The 21,092-nt window shown below is 40.1% G+C and overlaps 1 protein-coding gene across 1 annotated transcript in view; it reads right to left on the reverse strand.

Moving 5' to 3' along the window:
- Window positions 1–21,092, reverse strand: part of mrtfba (myocardin related transcription factor Ba) — a 176,106-nt gene that overhangs the window by 14,824 nt on the left and 140,190 nt on the right. The window contains 11 exon segments of the mRNA XM_052021269.1: window positions 1,445–1,604; window positions 3,807–3,818; window positions 3,851–3,876; window positions 3,878–3,904; window positions 3,906–3,951; window positions 3,953–4,056; window positions 5,178–5,309; window positions 9,978–10,162; window positions 16,247–16,408; window positions 16,544–16,619; window positions 18,099–18,154. Of these exon segments, the coding sequence (XP_051877229.1) occupies window positions 1,445–1,604; window positions 3,807–3,818; window positions 3,851–3,876; window positions 3,878–3,904; window positions 3,906–3,951; window positions 3,953–4,056; window positions 5,178–5,309; window positions 9,978–10,162; window positions 16,247–16,408; window positions 16,544–16,619; window positions 18,099–18,154 (986 nt within the window).

Genomic DNA, 21,092 nt, shown 5'->3' on the forward strand with positions numbered 1-21,092 from the left:
TGTTGGCACTGCACTCATCTAGGCAAGTAAAGAGTGTTTCATCACATTCCTTACTTGTACCTTGTGGATGATGGAGAGGCTTTGAGGTATCAGGGGGTGAGATATCACACCTCTGACCTCTGTTGTAGCCATTTGTGGCTGATCTTGTTGATTTCTAATTAATGGTGGCCCCCCAAGATGTTGATGGTGGCAGGACTCAGTGATGCTACTATAGTGGTTTGAACATTGCCTGTCACTGTCAGCCCTTGCCTGAGCATTGGTCCTAGGAATTGCTGCCTTCAAGCATGGACTACTTCACTTGTTGAGGAGTTGCAAACAGAATTGAAATTGTACAATCATCAACAAACGTGCCCACTTCTGACCTTATGATGGAAGGAAGGTTACTAATGAAGCAACTGATGATTGTTGGGTCTAGGACGCTGCTCTGAGGAACTCCTGCACTGTTGTCCTGGGGCCTGGGATGACTGATAGCCTCCATAACCACAAACCAATTTCCTTTAGGTGAGGTACGACTCCAACTTTTTGATGCCCATTGACTTTAGTTTTACTAATACACCTTGATACCACACTCAGTTGGTGCTATCTTGATGCCAAGGTAGTCGTTTTCACCTCACCCTGGAATTCAGCTTGTTTAATCTGTCTCGAGTCTGCAATGGTGTGGTATTGACAAAACCCAAACTAGGGATTGTGTGAGCAGATTATTGGGTGAATAAGTGCCACTTGATAACATCCATATTTTTGCTGATGATTGAGATTCAACTGATTGTGTGGCAAACAGCCAATTGGATTTTTCCTGCTTGGTGAACTAGGCAATTTTACACATTTTTGGGTAAATGCCCTGTAAATTACAACTACTACAGTATGTATCAAAAATGTATTTGCTTTAAATGTGAGTATTCTTGCAATTAGCATAGTCTAAATATGTAATTTCAGTGAATTTTGCCTATAAAAATTAATAAAAACTAAATAAGATACAATGAAAAGATTTTAAAACTAGTAAAATCAAGAAGACAAAGTAAAATGAAGGCAGAAACCTGTTGGCTGGAAGCACACAGGAGGATGCAGTACTGCACCATATAACCCTCTACTCAATGCCTCATGGCAGAAGCACAATGCTGCCTTTCCAAAAGCCACATATTAATTACTGCACAATGAAAGCAACTGCTTCAAATGAAACATGCTTGCTCCAAAAATAGAATACTTCATATAAATGAAACAGAAAACAGATGTCCAAGGTTAAAAGTACAGCTGACAGAACCACTTGGAGACAGGTTTTTATTGCAGTTTCATTTACATTGCAGCAGTTAATCTTTGTATAAGTGTAGTTCTCTAGGAAAATAATACAGAAAATAGCAAGAACAAATTAAATGCAATTATACTTCTTGTCAGAACTCTTTTTTTTAAGTAGAGAACATATATCTTGGATTCTTTCTTATGTTTCTACCTTCATATCATCCAGATTAGAAGGAAGGATTCCCAGCTTTCTGCATGGTGTGTTGTTGTGCCTTGTGGCATATGATGATGATGATGACGATGCCTGTGTGCAGTTAGCCAGTGTATTTGATGTAGATATATTGCTGATTATCTGGTTATCATTAGATGACCTAGGTAAGGATACAGGTACAATAACCAAAGTAAAACAATAATCTTGTTAACTCTGAACTCTTCACATTACAAAATCAATATTGATCATGCAATAATCCTTTACATGGAGTGCATTCTGTATTTGATCAAAGTACTTCCTAATCAAAAATGTTTTTATCTAATTCATTTTATGTAAAGATTATAAAAATACTCATTTGGGTACTGGACCACAGACTCTACAGTAGTAGGTGTAACTATAACCTGGCGAAAGACTGCTGCAGTCTCTATTACTTCTCACTGCCTCGGTAAAGCAGCCAGCATAATCAAAGACCCCACCTACCCCAGTCATTCTCTCTTATCCCCTCTCCCATCGATACAAAAGCCTGAGAACACGTACCACCGGGCTCAAGGACAGCTTCTATTCCGCTGTTAGAAGACTAGTACGATAAGATGGACTCTTGACCTCACAATCCGCATTATGACCTTGCACCTTATTATCTACCTGCACTGCACTTTCTTTGTAGCTGTGACACTTTACTCCGCATTCTTTATTGTTTTACCTTGTACTACCTCAATGCACCGTGTAATGAATTGATCTGTATGAACGGTATGCAAGACAAGTTTTTCACTGTACCTTGGTACCTGTGACAATAATAAACCAATACCAATACCAGTGAGTGTGTGGTAATCTTTATTATTGCAACCCAATAAGCATCATACAATATCGTAGCAGGGAGGCAGCTACTGTGTCTGCAACAGCTCTTTCTAAATGGTACCATTCTCTTCTTTCCACCCCCAACCCATCGCACCCTCATCCTCTTTCCCTGCATCCTGCAATGAATTCTCTTTTAAGTACTAAAGCATTTACCTAATGTTGTTTTTGAAAGATGCCATTGAATTTGCATACACCTCACCCTTTCAAGCAATGAATTCCAAGTCTTTGTTGCATAAAAAGGATTATCCTCAGGTAGCTTTGATTCTTTTGCCATTCACCTTAAATCTGTTGTCTGTGTGTTTCCAGTGGCAGCCGTGCTGCCATACTACACCAGCTCAGATCTGGCACAGGATCCAAAACCCCATTGGAGATTGTAGGACAGAACATTTGGAGACAAAGGGGGAGTACAAGTATTTTTCTTTAGTTTAGTGTTTTTAATTATTTCCTTTTTTGCATTTATCATACTTTTTTTTTACATCACTTACTTCAACTTTAAATTTCTAAATGTCTGCATTCGTCAGAGATTCTAAAATCAGTGTCAATCTTGCTAGAAGATAAGCTCCACCCCAAGCTTTCCCTTTTGTCGAAGGCTGTCAAGGGTAGAGCCTCTACATTATGCCTTTCAGTTACCATCCAGACTTTACCACTGGACTCGGGTGTGGAAGGGCCACAAGATGGGCCCTCCTCATCTGGCCCAAATGCAGACAATCACAAGACCAGTCTAGAGTGGTCCAACCCAAACAAACTCTCCTGATGTAGTCCCTGCAACTGTGTCACAGCAAATCTGTTGCAATTCCAGCGCCCATAAATCAACAAATATGGTGCCAGCAGTTTCCATATCCTGACAAATCTCTTGCTGTCCACGTCCATGAACATAGCCCTTTGTTTCCTCCACCTATCACCTCCCAGCCTCTGTCACCATTTCCATCCTTCCCTCCTCCACCTGACAATCTGTCAATCACTCCTACCTCACCTGAATCAACCCATCACTTGCTAGATCTTGCCCCACCCCTCTTTATACCAGCCATCTCCCCTCTGTTCTTTCAGTCCAGATGAAGGGTCTCAACCCAAATGGTCAACTATCCATTCCCCCCCCCCCCCCCCCCCCCCCCAGATGCTGCCTGACCCGCTGAGTTTCTTCTGGTAGTTTCTGACACCTGGGAAGTCTGTTACAGTCCACGTAGCTCCACTCTAACAAGCCTTCTGCAGATCACAGAATTGTAAACTTAGTACTCCCTATATCCAAGTTCCCCTCTAATAAATCTCAGATGCAGAAAAGGATAATAAAATTGCTTTCATCTTAAACTTAAGTCCAATATCTATGATTTGACTCTGGGATGAGAGACAGGATTTTTTTGGCTAACGAATGGGAAAACTCTGGGAAATAATTGCAAGAAAATCTTCTGAAGGCGCATAAACATACAAGTGAGAAATACCTCGAGGGTAAATTTGAGCAACATTTTTCAGAGGAGATATGAAAAGGAATCACCTGGACTGTGCTACATACTTTGGTGGTGCAGGGAAGAATGGCTGGATAGTTGTAATGTTTGCTGCTGTTGACTTAGGATCTGCAGCTGGTAGGAAAAGCTGCTGCTGTTGCAGGAGACTGGGAATAGTTTGTATCCATGGGAAGTTCAATTTTCTCATGTTCTGTCTGGTGGGACATACTGGTGGTACTTGAGCTGCTTCACCCTGGGTTTTGGATCCTTGTTTTTCTTGCTGCGGTTCTTATCGTTTGTACTTTTGCATTGGCTTTGCTAGTGTAAAATTGATGTTAATTCCAGATTAGTGTGTCAACATCACAAATCCTGATCTTAATCATAAAATATATCACAATAAAATGCTCAATTAATACTTAACATTAGAACATATGGGCTAAAATACATCCAGAAGCTAAAATTTGAGGTATACATAAGGTGGGAAATACACTGCGTTACCATCATTTTTATTTACATTATCAATGACAGTAATTTCACTCAAGAAGTGCAACAGTAGAAAAACTGTTTCCTCCTTTTTGAACTGAGCATTCACTTCCAAAGCAACGTGCACACACTCCATAATCTAACATTCAGAAAATATATTTATTAAACTTAATATGTTACTTTGAAGATGGATTTCTGAAAATAATGATAATGTTAACTTTCTGCTATAGTGTAAACCACATTTGTGTGCTGTGAAATTTTGAAAACACATTCTTGAAAACATACACAAGAACTGTACACAACTAAGCAGGAAGGAAAGTCTTGCTAGTTTATCCCATACCCCTGCAAGCACTCTGTCAGGATGAGATCATTCATTTTGTCAGGAGAGTTTTCTCTTGTGTCTCTGTTGCACTATGCCTGTGGAGCTGATGTCATACCATTATTAATATTCCAAGTACAGCATAATGCTAAGGCTGCTGGTCTAACTTCCAATGTATCAACCCAAGAGAAGCTACTGTCGAGAATGGGTAATACATAATTTTTCCTTTATGTTGGTATAACCGCAATTGGTATATTCCATCTTAAGTAAAACATCTTTGTGATAGCTATACAATCCTCTGTACAGTCACTCCATTATCTTGTGATTATAAATCATTCACTGGATGAAAGGAGAAAATCATTGCTCTAATATATTAGGCAGCATGCATTCCACTTCTTCAAACAACTTGAAATGATGTAGTTGCTTAACCAAGTAAAGCATTTCAATGCATTCCAACAGAGTATTATCTAGCAAAAGATGATACAAAGCCAAACGAAGATGAACGTATGTATTTGCAAATGGGAATTTCTGTAATTCCAACACAGCTCAGCAACCAGTTGGTATCTCTCAACATTCCCAACACAAATGAAGCTAGTGCTATTCCAGAATGAATCAAATGATAAAGGCTTGAATGTACCTTAACTAGGGTTGGAGTAGTCTTCGTTGAGGAAGCTGTACTTGCAGACAGTGTGGTAGTTATTGAACGCATACTTTGCTGATCAGTTAGAGGGGCTGGTTTCAGGAAGTCAGGCATTGGTTGTGGGTGGTACTAGAAAAAAAGTGGAAAATTAGGTTTCAGAAATACGCAAATAAGGAAGTCTCCTTTATCCAAGAGATTCTGTGATTACACCAGGTAATAGTAAAGAAAGATTAGCAGAATAACTTTTAAACTGAAGTACCATTGTTTAAAAGTCATTATGGGAAAGGCCCTTTCTGTTATGAGATAATAAAATGTCTAAAGATGATGGTCTAGTGAAAATTTTCATGTAAAAATATAGCTCTTTTGTATTTTGAATTGATAAAGCTCCAAGTTACTCACTACCTTGTTCACCAAAATAATTAATGTCTTAGATGTTAACTTTCTGATAATACTTCTAGGGTGTAATCCTGAAAAAAATTGATTAGCTGTAATTTTAATTACATTTTTCTGACAGTAAATTTTTAAACAATTTTCATTTCCACAGCCTTCCAAACAAAGTACCCACTTCACCTGTTGAAACTATATTAAAGACATATACATACATCCAGAAGTTCTTGTTTAGTCCAATGACACAATAAATGAGCAACAATAATCACTTTGGGCCTTGGCTGCAAATGACAGGATTTGAAGATCTTCAGAAAATGACCCACTCTGGTACCCCTTTCAGATTCTGGGACATTGGTGGCTACAGGATCGCACCCAGGGTTGAGGGTGAGAGTTGTGAAGTTGGAGATTGCAGTGGTGGTGGTGGGGGGGGTGGGGGGAGTGGATTCTTCAGAGCTAACTATTTGGTAGAAGAGGAAAGTTAGAGGAATCTAGCACTCGGTCTAGGTTCCCTAAAGAGAACAAAGGGAAATCAAGAGCAGGACTCTGGCCCTTGACAGTGGTGGTGGTGGGAGAGAGTGGCATTAGGATCATCAGCACATTGGGTTGGGTTTAAAAAAAAATCAGGAATGGACATTTTCAGTGGGGGGAGCTGGATGGTGGTACAGATCTGTGGGAGCCCAAAGGATGAAGCTGAGGTCCCAATCCTGCAACGTGCAGAGAATACAATGTTATTTTGGGAGTGCACTGGGTCCAGGTTCCCCTGGAAATGACCTGGATATCAGATCAAGTTTGTTATCACTGACGTATGTCATGAAATTTGTTGATTTGTGGCAGCAATACAGTGCAAGAAATAAAAACATAAAAATTACTACAAGTTACAAAAATAAATAAATAATGCAAAAGAGGAATAACGAGGTAGTGTTCAAGGGTGCATGGACCATTCAGAAATCTGATGGCAGAGGGGGAGAAGCTCTTCTTGAAATGTTGAGTGTGGGTCTTCAGGCTCCTGTACCTCCTCCCCTACGGTAATAACGGGTGGTGAAGGTCCTTAATGATGGATGCCGCCTTCTTGAGGCACCGCCTCTTGAAGATATCCTTGATGGTGGGGAGGTTGTGCCCGTGATGGAGCTGGCTGAGTCTACAAACCGCTGCAACCTACTACTGGTACTTCTGGCTGTTCCTCCATTATATTTCAGAGTATTCTCCATTCTGAAATCCACTTGTAAAAGAATAAAGTTTTGGAACACCCCTAATAGCAATTTTTTCCTTTCTTTATTTGAAATGTATTCAGGTGCCTCCACCAGCACACACCAGTTATATGGAAAAATACCTAAAAAGTGCTGGAGGAACTCAGGTCAGTCAGCATCTATGGAGGGAAATAAACAGTTGACGTCTTGGGCCAAGACCCTTCATCAGGACTGGAAAGGAAGAGGGCAGAAGCCAGAAATAAGAAGGTGAGGGGAGGGGGAGGAGCACACACAGGCAGGGGATAGGGAGTCCAGGTGAGAGGGGTTGGTGGGGGGGGGGGGGGGGGAGATGCAATAAGTTGAGAGGTGATAGGTAAGAAGAGGCAAAGGGCTGAAGAAGGAGGAATCCAGTAGGGCAGTAGACCATGGAATAAAGGATGATGGAGAGGAGGACAGGCGATGGCCAGGTCATCAAGGCAGGAGAAGGGAGCCACAGGAATAAGGGAAGACAAAGGGTGGGGGGGAGGGGGGGGGGGGAGAAAAAGAAGGGGTGGGGTTATCAGAAGTTAAAGAAATCGATGTTGAGGCCATCAGGTTGGAGACTCCCAAGGCAGAATATGAGGTGTTGTTCCTCCAACCTGCGTCTGGCCTCAATGTGGCAGTAGAGGAGGCCACGGATAGACATGTCAGTATGGGAGTGGGATGTGGAATTGAAGTGGGTGGCCACCGGGAGGTCCTGGCTGTTGTGGCGGACAAAGTGAAGATGCTCAACGAAGCAGTCACACATTTTGTGTTGGGTCTCACCGATGTACAGGAGGCTGCATCGGGAGCACTGGATGCAATAAATGACACCCTCAGACTCACAGGTGAAGCACTGCCTCACCTGGAAGGATTGTCTGGGACCCTGAATGGTGGTGAGGGAGGTGGCGTAGGGACAGGTGTAGCACTTGGTGCAGTTGCAGGCATAAGTGCCGGGGGATTATCAATGGGGAGGGATGAGTGGACAAGGGAGTCACAGAGAGAGCGGTCCCTGCGGTAGGTGGAGAGACGGTGCGAGGAGAATATGTGCCTGGTGGTAGGAACCCAGTATATGGAGAAACCGAATTCAAATGCCAAAACAAAATATAATACATCAGGCAAAGCACCTACTCCAAAGGTCTTAAACTCTCCTTTAGTCAAAGGTACAATTCAGAACCTGTGGTCACAGAATATCTGAGCAGCTCTTAAATATATGCAGAATACAATGTTTCTTACTTCCCAGAAGATACGGCAATCTTCCACCACACAGAGTCATAGAGATGTACAGCACAGAAATGGATCTTTCAGCCAACTATGTCCATGCCGGTCTTTTTCCCATCTACCCTAATCCTATTTGCTCACATTAGGTCCATATCCTTCTAATGCCTTGACTATTTAAGTGTCTAAATGCCTCTTAAGCGTAGTAATTATATCTAATTCCACCAACTCCTCTCCAGACATCAACCACTCTATGTAAAAAAAACTTACCCCTCAGATCCCCTTTAATACTCCTACTTCTTACCTTAAACCCATGCCCTCTTGTTTTTGATGCCAAAAGCTTTCAGTGAAAGTGCAGTCTTTAATGATAATTATGTCTTCCTACCTCATTTATGCAATTTAAAAGACACTTTCTACAGTGAAGAGATCTTTTAATAAGTTGCAGAAACACTTCCACTGACCCACCTCCTCATCTGTCCCAATCCACTGAAATAAGATAGTGGAATGAAATAAGCTTGTTGAATACACTAAATTAGTATTCAGACAAGAGATTTTGCAAAATATTGAAGTGATCCAGTGAATGTATGAAGCTTTTCCATATTATGGCAGTGTTTTACTCAGGGCCCATAAGTGGCTGTGTGCCCTGGGCATAGGTCCCATTGGCCTGCGCATTAATCCACCCCCAAGAGAAAGAAGCATGTGCTCCTGGGATTATACATGCATGGTTGTTTAAAATTTGGAATAACATTTAAGCAAAAATAGTTTATTTCTCTTGCATTCCTTCTGGGGGAGATGTAACCTTTGAAAGTGCTGAGATTCAATGGGGTAAAATGGTCTTAAATCAGATCTAAAAGTTACAGGATACTCGTGTTTTATATGATTTAAAGGTCCTTGCAATGTTCTCAAAAAATAATGAAAGGACAGTTACACAAAATGATCTGAGTCCCCATGTGATGTAAGATTTGTGTGCTACATTATCCTGAAAGTGTCAATATCAGATCTGCCCTCTATCTGGTTGCTTATCTCAAATACCCATCTGACCACTGAGATTGTTGATCAGGTGGTCAACACTGCAATGACCACCTCAGGAACTGACAGCACCGAGAACAAGCAAGGCAGCCAAGGATTAATCTAATTATCAAAGGGTAATTTCAGAGGCACTCACTGCATCAGTGAAAGAGCTGGTTACAATCTGCAGGGAGGCTGCCAGACTGCCAACTTTAAATCATTGAGCTAATTGGCATGTTTCATATGCTGAATATCAGTTATGTTTTTCTCCATCTCTGGGTCTAGTAAATGCCCGTTAGCAGGTTCCCTTTGATACTGGGAAGTTCGTGTCTCCCACTTTCTTTGTATGGTTGTACAACTCTCTCCAGCACAGAGCTTTCTCTACAGTAACAAGCTCAATGTCCAATGACCACCATTGAGCTTGTCACCTTAAAGAAATTTCTGAGCTGGGGAGAACTGTGCAAGAAAACAAAGATGGGGGAGTAGGGAGCTTCCATCACATTCAGCAGGAGGTCAGAGAGACTGTAGGGTCTGGGCAGTCTATGAACACTTGGAGCAGTTGCTGCCAATCCTTAGCAATGGACCAAACTCCTTTCAATGGGCTGCTAAACACGAGCCCTCACTGGCAGCCACTCCATAACAAGCCATGGGCAATTCTTTGCTGAGGGTGCACCAGTAGAGAGCTGGGGTTTGTGCCAGGTGTTTAACATGACAGCAGGGAGGGCAAATCTTCACATTAAGTTCCCAGCAGAGGAACATGCAGCTTGAGGGGACGTCTTTTTAAAGCACAGGCTGGTATGTACACCTGAGTGTTTAGATTCCAGGAACAAGAGCACTGTAATGAATCAGTGCTCTGTGCAGTTGCGTAAGTAAGGTACCAGCATATATAACATAAAAACAGCGATGCCCTTTTTTTCTCACTGTGGTCTACATATTCAACCTATCTTCTCAATCTCCAACTACATGATAGAGCACTCACTTGAATAATGGTGTTTGGTACAGGTGAGGATGAGGAAGATGGTGACTCATTCACTTTGGATTCCACTGGAGATGGAGCCGAGCTTTGTGACTCCTGGCTGCCTGGCTGCTCTGGAGACAAGGCATCACTACTGTCTTCATCAAATGAAAAGGTGTCTAAGGTTTTGGGGTAATGGACTTGTCCTACTGCAAAAAGAAATGAATATCAGTACTTCATTTATGCAACATGTTTTTACAAAATGAATCTGAGAAACCAGGAAATGTTTCTCATTTTATTGAATGGACCCTTTCCTAAAAAAAATGCATTAGTACTCATATTTTTATTTATTGACCACCATCTCAAAGCTGAAATACTGTTCAAAGCCAACATATTTTGCCTCGTGCAACACACACGAAATGCTGGAGGAACAGGTCAGCCTAGTTATCACATCTGGCAAAATTCTCCCCAAAAATGATAGTCAATTGGTTTCTAAAATGTACATATATCAGTACAGTCTTCCGTAAATAAAAATATAATTAGAATACCCTTAAAGCCAAAGGGGCAAAGATACCTATTGACCAAACCCATGGTGGTTTAGTGAGTTCAGACAGGGCAGCAATTGGTTCCATGAAAGGTTTCAAGACCCTCTACCACAGGGTTTTCAAAACTACTTTCCAACATGGTCCTTTTAATATTTGAGATGTTATATGACTGCAGAATTCAATCAAAACACAGCAACTAAATAACTGGCACAGAATAAGATTCCACGAATAGCAAAGTAATGAAAATCAAATAGTTTATTTCAGTGCTGTTGAATGTGACAGTTAAATGGCCTTCTCTGTAATTGGATAGTAAATACACAGATAAATTGGTTAAGTCTGCAACTGGTCCAGAAAACTGTTCACAAGAAATGCAGTGAAAGAAAGGAATAAACACAGTATGCCAGAGATAGAAGATATCCAGGGATGGAACAGTATTCAGTATTGGAATGTGTTGTCCAATATATATGACCTTCTTTAACTTCACCAAACCCTCTGACTCTGTCAGTTAAGAGGGACAGTGGAATACCCTTGTCAAGCATAGCTGCAATATTGCCCCAACACATTTCTCAATCTTTCTTACCACAATGTTACAACTCACTTCCAACAAATTTTCTGTTGGGGTGTACCGGACAAATGGGAAGTGTTCAAATTAGATCATCTCCGATCTAGACCAAGATCATGCCAGCTTTAGTCACTCAGCTGCAGTACGTGGACAATGGCTACACATACCACATTTGGCGATAAAGCTGATTTGGTCAGTCGCATCCACAGGACATACTATCAACCCAAATTAAGAAGCTGAGGAAGGTTGCATGTATAGTGTACTGAAGGAAAATAGTTAGGCCTTCATTCCCTCCCTTCCTTGTGACCTTTGCTTCTCAACAGATTGCAGTTGGGGACATGGCAGGGTGGATGGGTAGACTTTCAAATGTAAAGGGTTACTGAAGCAGCAGGTGGGGATGGATCCAGCAGTAGGGCTGAAAAGATGCCTCACACTCAAGTCAATGTGGTGGGTCTAAAGTGGACCTCATTGCAACCACATTCGGGGTAATTACCCACAATTTGGGAAGCTCTTCTATAAGAGGTGAAATATTTGTCAGCATTCCATTCTTGAAGGATATCCAGCAGGGATAGGGATGTGAGTAATGTAGAGGAGAGATAATTGGGGCATAAAGGTATCGGTCAAATTTAACAAAAGGAGTAAGTACAGAGTAGCCTGTCTTAAGACTCAGTTGGGTTCAGAATATTTAAGATAATAGGATAAATCCAATCAAACAAATGCAAGTTTAATTAATTTGGGTGTGTTTTACTATCATTCTGTTAGAACAATTCCAGATGATATAGGGAAATTTGAAAAACCATCAAAAATAACTAGTTAAATTTGAACTGTATACTCCTTTAAGGTGATCAATTACATGGCACCCCTATATTAGACTCCTGGATAAAGTCTATGTGGTTTGCTTGTCTTACTCAGATTTTGTCACAGGTATTTCACATAAAGCGAGGAATTTGAATTACCATTTAAACACTTTAGTATTCAACCTACATAGTGCCTATACACGTGCTACAACTGAGCAGCTTTCCACATTGCCATTTAGAATGGAATGGAGTGACATCTTATAGCTACTTCCAATAAAAACTTAATTAAATTCAAAATCAAGTTAGTACACTTTTCATGTGTAAATGCGTAAATTTACTTGATTTTTCTTCCATTTACAAATGTTCACACTGTGCTTTGTAACCACCACTAGTTCTGAAACTCATTCCTGTCTCAACTACCATAAATCTATTTGTGTAGAGGTGCAGATTCAGGGAGTAGCAGCACAAAAGATGTGTGTAAAATGATTAAATCCAGTAACATAATAGTTTCCATCACCATAGGTAGAAATTTAACACCTACATTAAAATAATTTAAAATAAATCTGAATATGATTGACCTAATTAATGGGTTCTATTGGAATTGGCAATGTTTTACTTCAAATTTTACTGTTTTCAAATCAAGGGACTGTGTTCAGAAAAATATGAAAGATAATTTTTTAGTATTGTAAGTATACTGGAAGAGTGACAAATGACAAGAAGGAACAGCCTCACTCTGCTTTTATTTCGGGTCAGAAGTTCCACTTTATAATTAGTAACATGACTGTCGAAAAGTTTTTCCACCAGCATGTCAGCAGAGTTGTCTTTATTTATATATCACAGCTGACCTGTTGTCACAAACTCGGTAAAGTGATCACTGAGAAAAGCATCCAATTACACAGCACTAATGGCCTTCTTCACAGACAATGGGCAGATGTAGCCTAAAATTATTCCTAATCTAGTTGACATAATAAACCTTTGCAGCACATGCAACCAGAATACATTCACAAATTCAACCTCAGGTAATAATATTTGAACCTGGCGAAGCCACAGGGAATTGAAACAAAAATGCAAGAAAATGTATGTTAACCTGCCAAAGAGGCATAAAATTAATTCTTAACAAGCCTTTAACAAATTGTATTTACAGATATCAATTACACAAGTTGATTCTTGTTTAGAACTGCTCATTATAAACACTCCATAATTTTTTCTTGGTGTATTTTCCAAAATTAAGTCTGCATTAATGTTAGTTTACATATGTATAAAGGCACTTTTTTCTGGTGCATGTTATCCTACATTAAAGGTTATTTTTCCAGTTTTCTTCTGTCCACATGGAAGCGGTTCACTAAGGCCAGGAAGGTTCAAGGGTTTGATGTGTAACACCAGTCAAGCACAGAGAGTTCAATCCTTAACCACAACAACACACCAGTTGAGCAAAATGGATTAAAGCTCTGGAACTAATTACAATACAATGATTTTTTCTGGAAAAATACATGTTGGGGATAGGTCAAATGTGAAGATATTGAGCTTGGTTTTCCAGTTTTTACAGGCAGCCAGCGGTCAATGTGCAGGCCAACATGTAGAATAGCTATCTACCTAAGACACAATGAAGTTTGTATCCGTGGAAACAGCTGTCACGCACAAGGCAGGGAAAAAACAATACTCAAAAATAACAGGGCATTTTTAAGTCTGAATATTAAGGTAATACTTTACTGCTATTCAACTTTAACATGTCTTTGAAACCAAGTATAAAACTAAGTTTTAAAAAAAAATCAGATAACTGGGCCTTCTGTGATCCTTTACCTTGACATTCTGCAGTCAGCATCATAGAACTTCAGATCACAGCATTTCTAAAACAGTCATAGGATAGTGTGCACACACATACTGGTGCCACCAATTTGAACCATTACCCGATTTTCTTGCTTTTTCCTGAATTGTTTCTATCTTTGTTTTCAAACAAAAATCCCCCTTTTAAAGCTTACAGCCCTCTACCCATACAGCCACGTGTTAAAGCACACGTTATTCCAACAACCCTGGATGTAAATAATATTTAAAACTCCTCCAACTTGGGCATTTTTCTAAATTATAGATGCAAGCTGCAAGTGCATCCTAAGTGTATGCTTCATAATCAAGGTAAAACTACAGATGCTGAAAATCTGAAATATAAACAGAAAATGCTGGTAACACTCAGCGAGTCAGGCAGCATCTACGGAAGGAGAAACAGAGTTAACATATCAGGTCCAAGACCCTTCTTCAGAACTGGGAAAGAGAGAAAACAAGTTAGTTTTCAGTTGCAGAGATTCACGATTCAGAATAAAGGGAATATTCACTGAGAGGGTGGAAATCAAATTGGTTAAATTGATAGAAGAACATTATGTCTCTATGTCTGTATTATGTGTTCCAATAGCATGCCCAGCAGGCCAGGCTAGACTAAAAGAGAGATTAAGAGCTACTATTTTCTACCATTCCACTTCTTTCTTGAATGCAATGTAACACTTGTTAACTTCATATCTTTGGGTACAATTTCTATTCCTATAGATTTTTGGAAAATTGCAATTTGTATCTGTATCACATCTCCCCAACCACCTAAACCATCCAACCCTTTCCTACTCTGCAAATCCCATTTTCATAGAACCTATGATCATGGAACAATTTTATGCAAGACATCAAAATGTGTGCTGCCCACTGTTCATCATCACTGCATGTGCCCGTCAGCCTCACATGGATATGGTGTACCTCATGCTCAATCACATTTAGGAATCTGTTTTCTTTAAATTCCATTGCTTTTCTACTTACCATTTTATAAACTCAATATAGGGGCACCTATATGAAGACTGCTGAAATTTTTGTTATAATTTTGTTCTTAATCAATACGAGGATCCTTTTATTAAATAATTCTCCCTTAAAATAATTTGTCAATTTTTGATTTTCATTTGTCATTTCCTAACGGTACAAGCTGAAGTCAAAATCTTGACATTAAAGGGAACCAAGGAGGTTGCAGTGAAGTGTATAAGCAATATCACCCAACAGCTTGTTTCTGGTAGTCATGTGGGGAAACCTGCAGCAAATGGATGTTGACAAACAGATAGAGATCATTCACAGTGTTAACAGCTTCATCAAGAGGTGGTAGGTAAAGAATGGGCCAATAAGGGAGTGTTTTGGACCCACAGTGCTGTATTGTCACAGAGGAGTTTCTAAATTAAGGTTATGTTTACTCTCATGGATAGGGTTAAAAGATTGCATGGAATTATTTCAAAAGAAATGCATGGGTCCTTGATTTTATTAATTCCACAACTCACACTACTGAAAACAGATCATCTAACCATCATCATAGTGCTGCTTACATGAGCTTGCTTCATGAAATTAGCTTCTGTATTTCCAATATTCCAATCATGACTACACTACAAAAAGTACTTAATTGACTGCAAAGCTCATGAAAGGTGTTGTATAAATGGAAGATTTTCATTTTGTTCTTTCTTGCAATACAAGTTTTTTTTAAACCTCTCCCCCACAACAGATGGTGTTCAACCCAGATAAGAGTGAAGTGGTTCATTTTGGTAGGTCAAATATGATGGCAGAATATCGTATTAATGGTAAGACTCTTGGTATTGTGGAGGATCAGAGGGATCTTGGGGTCTGAGTCCATAGGACGCTCAAAGCAGCATTGACTCTGTGGTTAAGAAGGCATACGGTGTATTGTCCTTCATCAATCGTGGAATTGAATTTAGGAGCCGAGAGGCAATGTTGCAGCTATATAGGACCCTGGTCAGACCCCACTTGGAGTACTGTGCTCAGTTCTGGTCACCTCACTACAGGAAGGATATGGAAGCCATAGAAAGGGTGCAGAGGAGATTTACAAGGATGTTGCCTGGATTGGGGAGCATACCTTATGAAAATAGGTTGAGTGAACTCAGCCTTTTCTCCTAGCAGTGACGGAGCATGAGAGGTGAACTGATAGAGGTGCATAAGATGATGAGAGGCATTGATCGTGTGGATAGTCAGAGGCTTTTTCCCAGGGCTGAAATGGTTGCCACAAGAGGACACGGGTTTAAGGTGCTGGGGAGTAGGTACAGAGGAGATGTCAGGGGTAAGTTTTTTACTCAGAGAGTGGTGAGTGCGTGGAATGGGCTGCCGGCAATGGTGGTGGAGGTGGATACGATAGGGTCTTTTAGGAGACTTTTGCGATGTAGAAAAATAGCGGGCTATGGGTAAGCCCAGTAATTTCTAAGGTAGGGACATGTTAGGCACAACTTTGTGGGCCGAAGGACCTGTATTGTGCTGTAGGTTTTCTACGTTTCTATGTAACATCAAAGATTTCCTTCTATTTCACTCCACCCCAATCAGGGCCAGCAAGCCCAAGCCAATCAAAATGTGAAATAGATTACTACTTGCCTTTAATTGCTTCCTTTAAGCTGGAATCTACAGGGAGAATGTTCTTTTCCACAAGTTCCATAGGACCCGGTCTTTGAGCTATTTTCTCATTCAGATCGTCTGCCAGTCTGGCTCGCTTCAGTTTCATCTGAGTGGCCTGCAGTGAAGGCTCTGCCAAGGTCTCTGTAGATTCCACGCCAAAATGTAATGGAAAGATATTTGCAACACAATACATGATGTTTATAAAAATTCTCCATATAATATATAGTTATCAGCTTGGTATAAATGTTTTCCTACAGAGTTCAAATATTTTCTCACCTTCTAATATGTGCATTCTGACCAATTCAGACCTCTCTGGCCTACTTCGTATTTTGTGTTTCAGGTAGTCTTCAGTCTGAAAGAAAAGAAACTTGTAACTTCTGTTTTAAGTGCTAATTAGGTATTTAATAATAATTAGTATAGGATACTTCCAACATGCTTGTCCTAACTCACTATAATTATTTAGTATCTATCCAGGTGGTGTTATAGTTAGTGACAGGTTACCAGTAATGTTCTTAGTTGAGAATGACTGATTGAATATAGTCTTCCCAATATGATATTTACTCATTCAAGCCCTCAAATTAATTATCTCTGAAACTCACCCAGCTCTTGACACAGCCATAATTTTCTTTTGGATGAGGAGGTTTGCTGTGAGGGACGGTGGGGGTGGGGGGGGAGGGGTGGAAACGAGGGGCACAAGAGAAGAAACTGACATGGCTGCCTCACTGTTAATCACACCAACTAGGAGCTAGCAGATCATGGGCCAGTACTGCGATTGTGTTGCCTGAAGCAGATTGCATGGCAGCAAAATATAAAGGTTCCCACATTCAATATGAGGCAGAAAATTATAAGGGAGAAAAAATGAAGTAAATTTTTAAAGTATGTATTCATAGAACTGAAATTGAAATTAGTTGAGTGCGACTGAAGATTGCAATTGACATTTTTAAGAGTTTGGATGTATGCTTATAATGTTGTATAATTCTACCAGTGGCTTAATTTACCTGGTGCTGAAACCATCTATGACTTTATTACTTCTAGATTAGACTACTCAAGCAAAATATTGGCTGGCCTCCTCATTCTACCCTCTGAAACTTCACTGCATATAATCATAATTCACACAGTTTACACATTGTCCCTGTACATTCTAATTAATACTGGTTCCTAGTTAAACAATGCCTCAATTTTCAAAATTCTCACCAATGTTTTTAAATTCCACTCCTCATCTCTATAATCTTTTCCTGTCCTTTAATTCTCCAAGATATCTGTACTTCTCCAAACACAACCTCCCAAATAACCTGAATTTAATCATTCCATCACTACCACCTTCAGCCATCAAGGAGTTCCGATCTGGAATTCATTCCTCATAACCCTCCACCTCTCCGTCACCACCCTTCTTAAAAGCCATCTTTGACTTAGATTTTGATCATGTGCTCCAACATCTCCTTATGTACTTTGGTTTTCAATTTTTGTAACATAATGTTTCTAAAAAGTACCTTGGGATGATTTGCAATGTTAAAACACAATATAAACAGAATTTTTTGTTGTTTAAAAGGTGCAATTATGTTTAAGTGTTTTTATATAGATCTCAGGTCGGCTAATACAGAGTAACGCAGCCTACAAGCTACCTTCTCATTAATACATATGTAGCTTGATAAGGTGAATTGTATTCTGAATATTAAGTCTGAATATCATATCTGAGTTGGGAATATTAAGGGAATAAATTCAGAAAAGTGGTGGCGAGGTAAAAGATCAGCCAAGATCATATTCAATGGTGGATCAAGTATGAGGGGGTGGATGGCCTTGCTCCTCTGTACGTGGGAAGCATGTTCCTTACCCTTGCTCGTTCCAAACTCTTCCTCTGTTCATGGAATGCAGCTGGGCTCTTCAATGCTGTAAACAGGTGGAAAGAAAAATTTTAAACTGACAGGAAATTGTCTCAGAGGAAATGTGGTAATACTCTCTCAACCAAACAGACAAGCTTTTGACAAATGACACACAGCAGGATATAAAATCACAAGGCCTTGGAATTATTAATCTGACCCATCAATTCTATGATTGCAGTCAGCATTATATAAAAGACATCACATGGTGAAATACTAAACAATACCAGGTTCATCAATCTAAACCTAAAATGTATTTACTACAGCATCAACAATGGCTTTTTGCAAATTGCAACAGCATTTTGTTACACAAGAAGCTAGAAAGCATTTAAGTGGGACAGCTGAAAATATGTAACATTTTTCTCTAACTTAAATTCAGTATTCAGCTCGAAAATGTTAGGATTTTTCTGTGATGTTATGAGAAATGGTCAAATAGTATAGGCAGTGACAGCGTCACATTATGACGATTCATTTCAGTAAACAACTAATTCTGTTCTTGTGTTTGTTTTTTTTATTGTTTCAACCCATTTCGAAGTGTGTAGTCAGAAGCATCTTAGCAATTCAACAAAAATAATAAACTCTTCAAAACTCAGTAACACTGGTGACTGAATTTTAAGCAGTAAAGAGACTTCTGCACAAGGCAGCTACAAGACATCACCACACTGACATGTCTATCCATGGCCTCCTCTACTGCCACATTGAGGCCAGATGCAGGTTGGAGGAACAACATCTCATATTCTGTCTTGGGAGTCTCCAACCTGATGGCCTCAACATCGATTACTCTAACATCCGGCAACCCCACCTCTTTTCCTTCCCTGCCCCCCCCCCCCACCGACTCCTTTGTCTTCCCTTATTCCTGTGGCTCCCTTCCCCTGCCTTGATGTCCTGCCCATCTCCTCTCCTCCCCTCCTCCATCCTTTATCCCATCGCCCACTACCCTGTCCTAATGTCCTGTGGAAATTAAGTGAAAAATTAAAAAAAACACTTCAGATTCTGGACATCTAAAACAAAAACAGAAAATGCCAGAAATACTCAGCAGATCAGGCACATTTGTGGGAAGAGAAACAGGCAACATTTCAGGTCTGACAAAGGGTGTGGAAATTGTCTGGCCTAATCCTAATCTCAAAGGTCACTAAAACAGATGGTCTAGTCATGATTACATTGATCTCTTTGGGACTTTGCAGTACACAAATTGTTGGTTGTGTTTCCCACATTGCAGCAGTGACTAGATCTTGCGACGTCTCACGGTCATGAAAGAGTCTATATAAATACAAGTCTTTCTTTTCTTTCAACTATCTTGCTGGACTTCAATGATCAGACTCAAGTATGATGCCCCCAGTCCAATAAGAAAACTGAAAAAAGTGAGTAAACTCTGACAGCAATACTGCTCCTTTAAATGTGCAAGTTTATACATGGAAAATGAAGACTTGGGCAAAGGACTGAAGGAATGCCAGTATCTTGCAAACTACAGTTACTCTGTTACTGGCACTTCTTCAATATTTTATGTTCATGCAACCACTTCTGGAAAGGAAGAAAAAAATGAGTTAATCTGCAAACAATAATTTTTATTTTGTTATCATTTCTCCAAATTTTCTTTGCACACTCCTTAAACCATCCCCAGATGTGCCTCATTATTCCTTAACTGGCAACATTCCTGCTTCCAAGCTCTGGCTCTGGTTTTTGAGGCAGCTGGAGGGCTGAAAAGCAACAGGTAACTTGTCTTCTGATTTTCTCTGTCTCTTGGTTTTCTTTCCAAGTTCTTTCAATGCCTGATATTGTGCATCAAACTACCTGCGTCTTATATTCATAGGTCAGGTTCTCTGAGATATTGGGCTGGATCTTGCTGGACCTGGCTGACTGCCAGAACCATTACCCATGGTCAATGCATGCTGCAGTTGCCTAGCCCAGATGTGGATGGTTGACCTTGCTGTCTTACACTCCCCTCAAGTTGGGCAATGAGGTCTCAGTGTCAACCAGGCCTCAGGCAGTGAAGAGCCTGTGCCTGGAATACCCTGTTGGTCTTTCACAGAAGGCAAAATTGGGGTTTGAGCATTATTGTCTGTCAAAGTGGTCAAGAATTTTAACCATTGTTAGAGGCATTTTAAAGAAATTTGAAGGAAAGTGTTTAAAATAATAAGGATGCAGCCCAGAATCATCACTGAAATCAAAGGGTCAGATCAAACATAACGTGGGATCAAAGGAGCATTTCTGCAAAGTAACTGCAGGGAATCCCAGCAAGACTGTGGCTGACTCCAACATGGATTCCAACAATGGAGGATAGTGACAGATGTAGCACCAGCTGTTGCTTAGTAAGTCTTGGATTTTGCATTTGACAGTGCACACACATCTGAGACTTAAAGTCTGAACTGATGGAAGCCAGTGGTTCTGATCAAAACCACTAACTCCATTCAGCAAAATTTGCCCCAAAATGTAATTCCATCAATGTTCTATAAGCGAATACCACAATTTCACATCTTGAATTTGGTTTATGTTACCAAACCCTAACCCCAACCTAAACTTGCCTTAACTTATCACCTCAGTAAGCAAACACCTCTCGCCTGTCCAGTTGCACAAAGCTCAGGAAATAATCATTGTTCAATTTTTCATTGTCATAGCTCCAGCTGCTACAAACCACAAATGGAAATTGGACACAGGTTAAAAATAACTGTAAAAAAAAATAGGGCTCTTAATGCATTTGTGACAAACTGGTTATCTGTACAAATGAATAGCACACCTACGAGTAAAGACAACCCGTCAACTAACCCATCCTCCATTAATTATCACTGATGCTGTAATTGTAATTTACAATGAACACGAGTCATCATGTTCAAGCTGCTTGTTTATAGAAATAATTCTCTCCCCGGGATACCCTGATAAACATTTTTCCAAAATTGAATCAGGTTTTAATTTTCTGAACGCATAAGCAGATCTCTCCAGGGTTTTACTTT

The sequence above is a fragment of the Pristis pectinata genome, chromosome 8 (assembly GCF_009764475.1).
Source record: "Pristis pectinata isolate sPriPec2 chromosome 8, sPriPec2.1.pri, whole genome shotgun sequence".
Taxonomy (NCBI): domain Eukaryota; kingdom Metazoa; phylum Chordata; class Chondrichthyes; order Rhinopristiformes; family Pristidae; genus Pristis; species Pristis pectinata.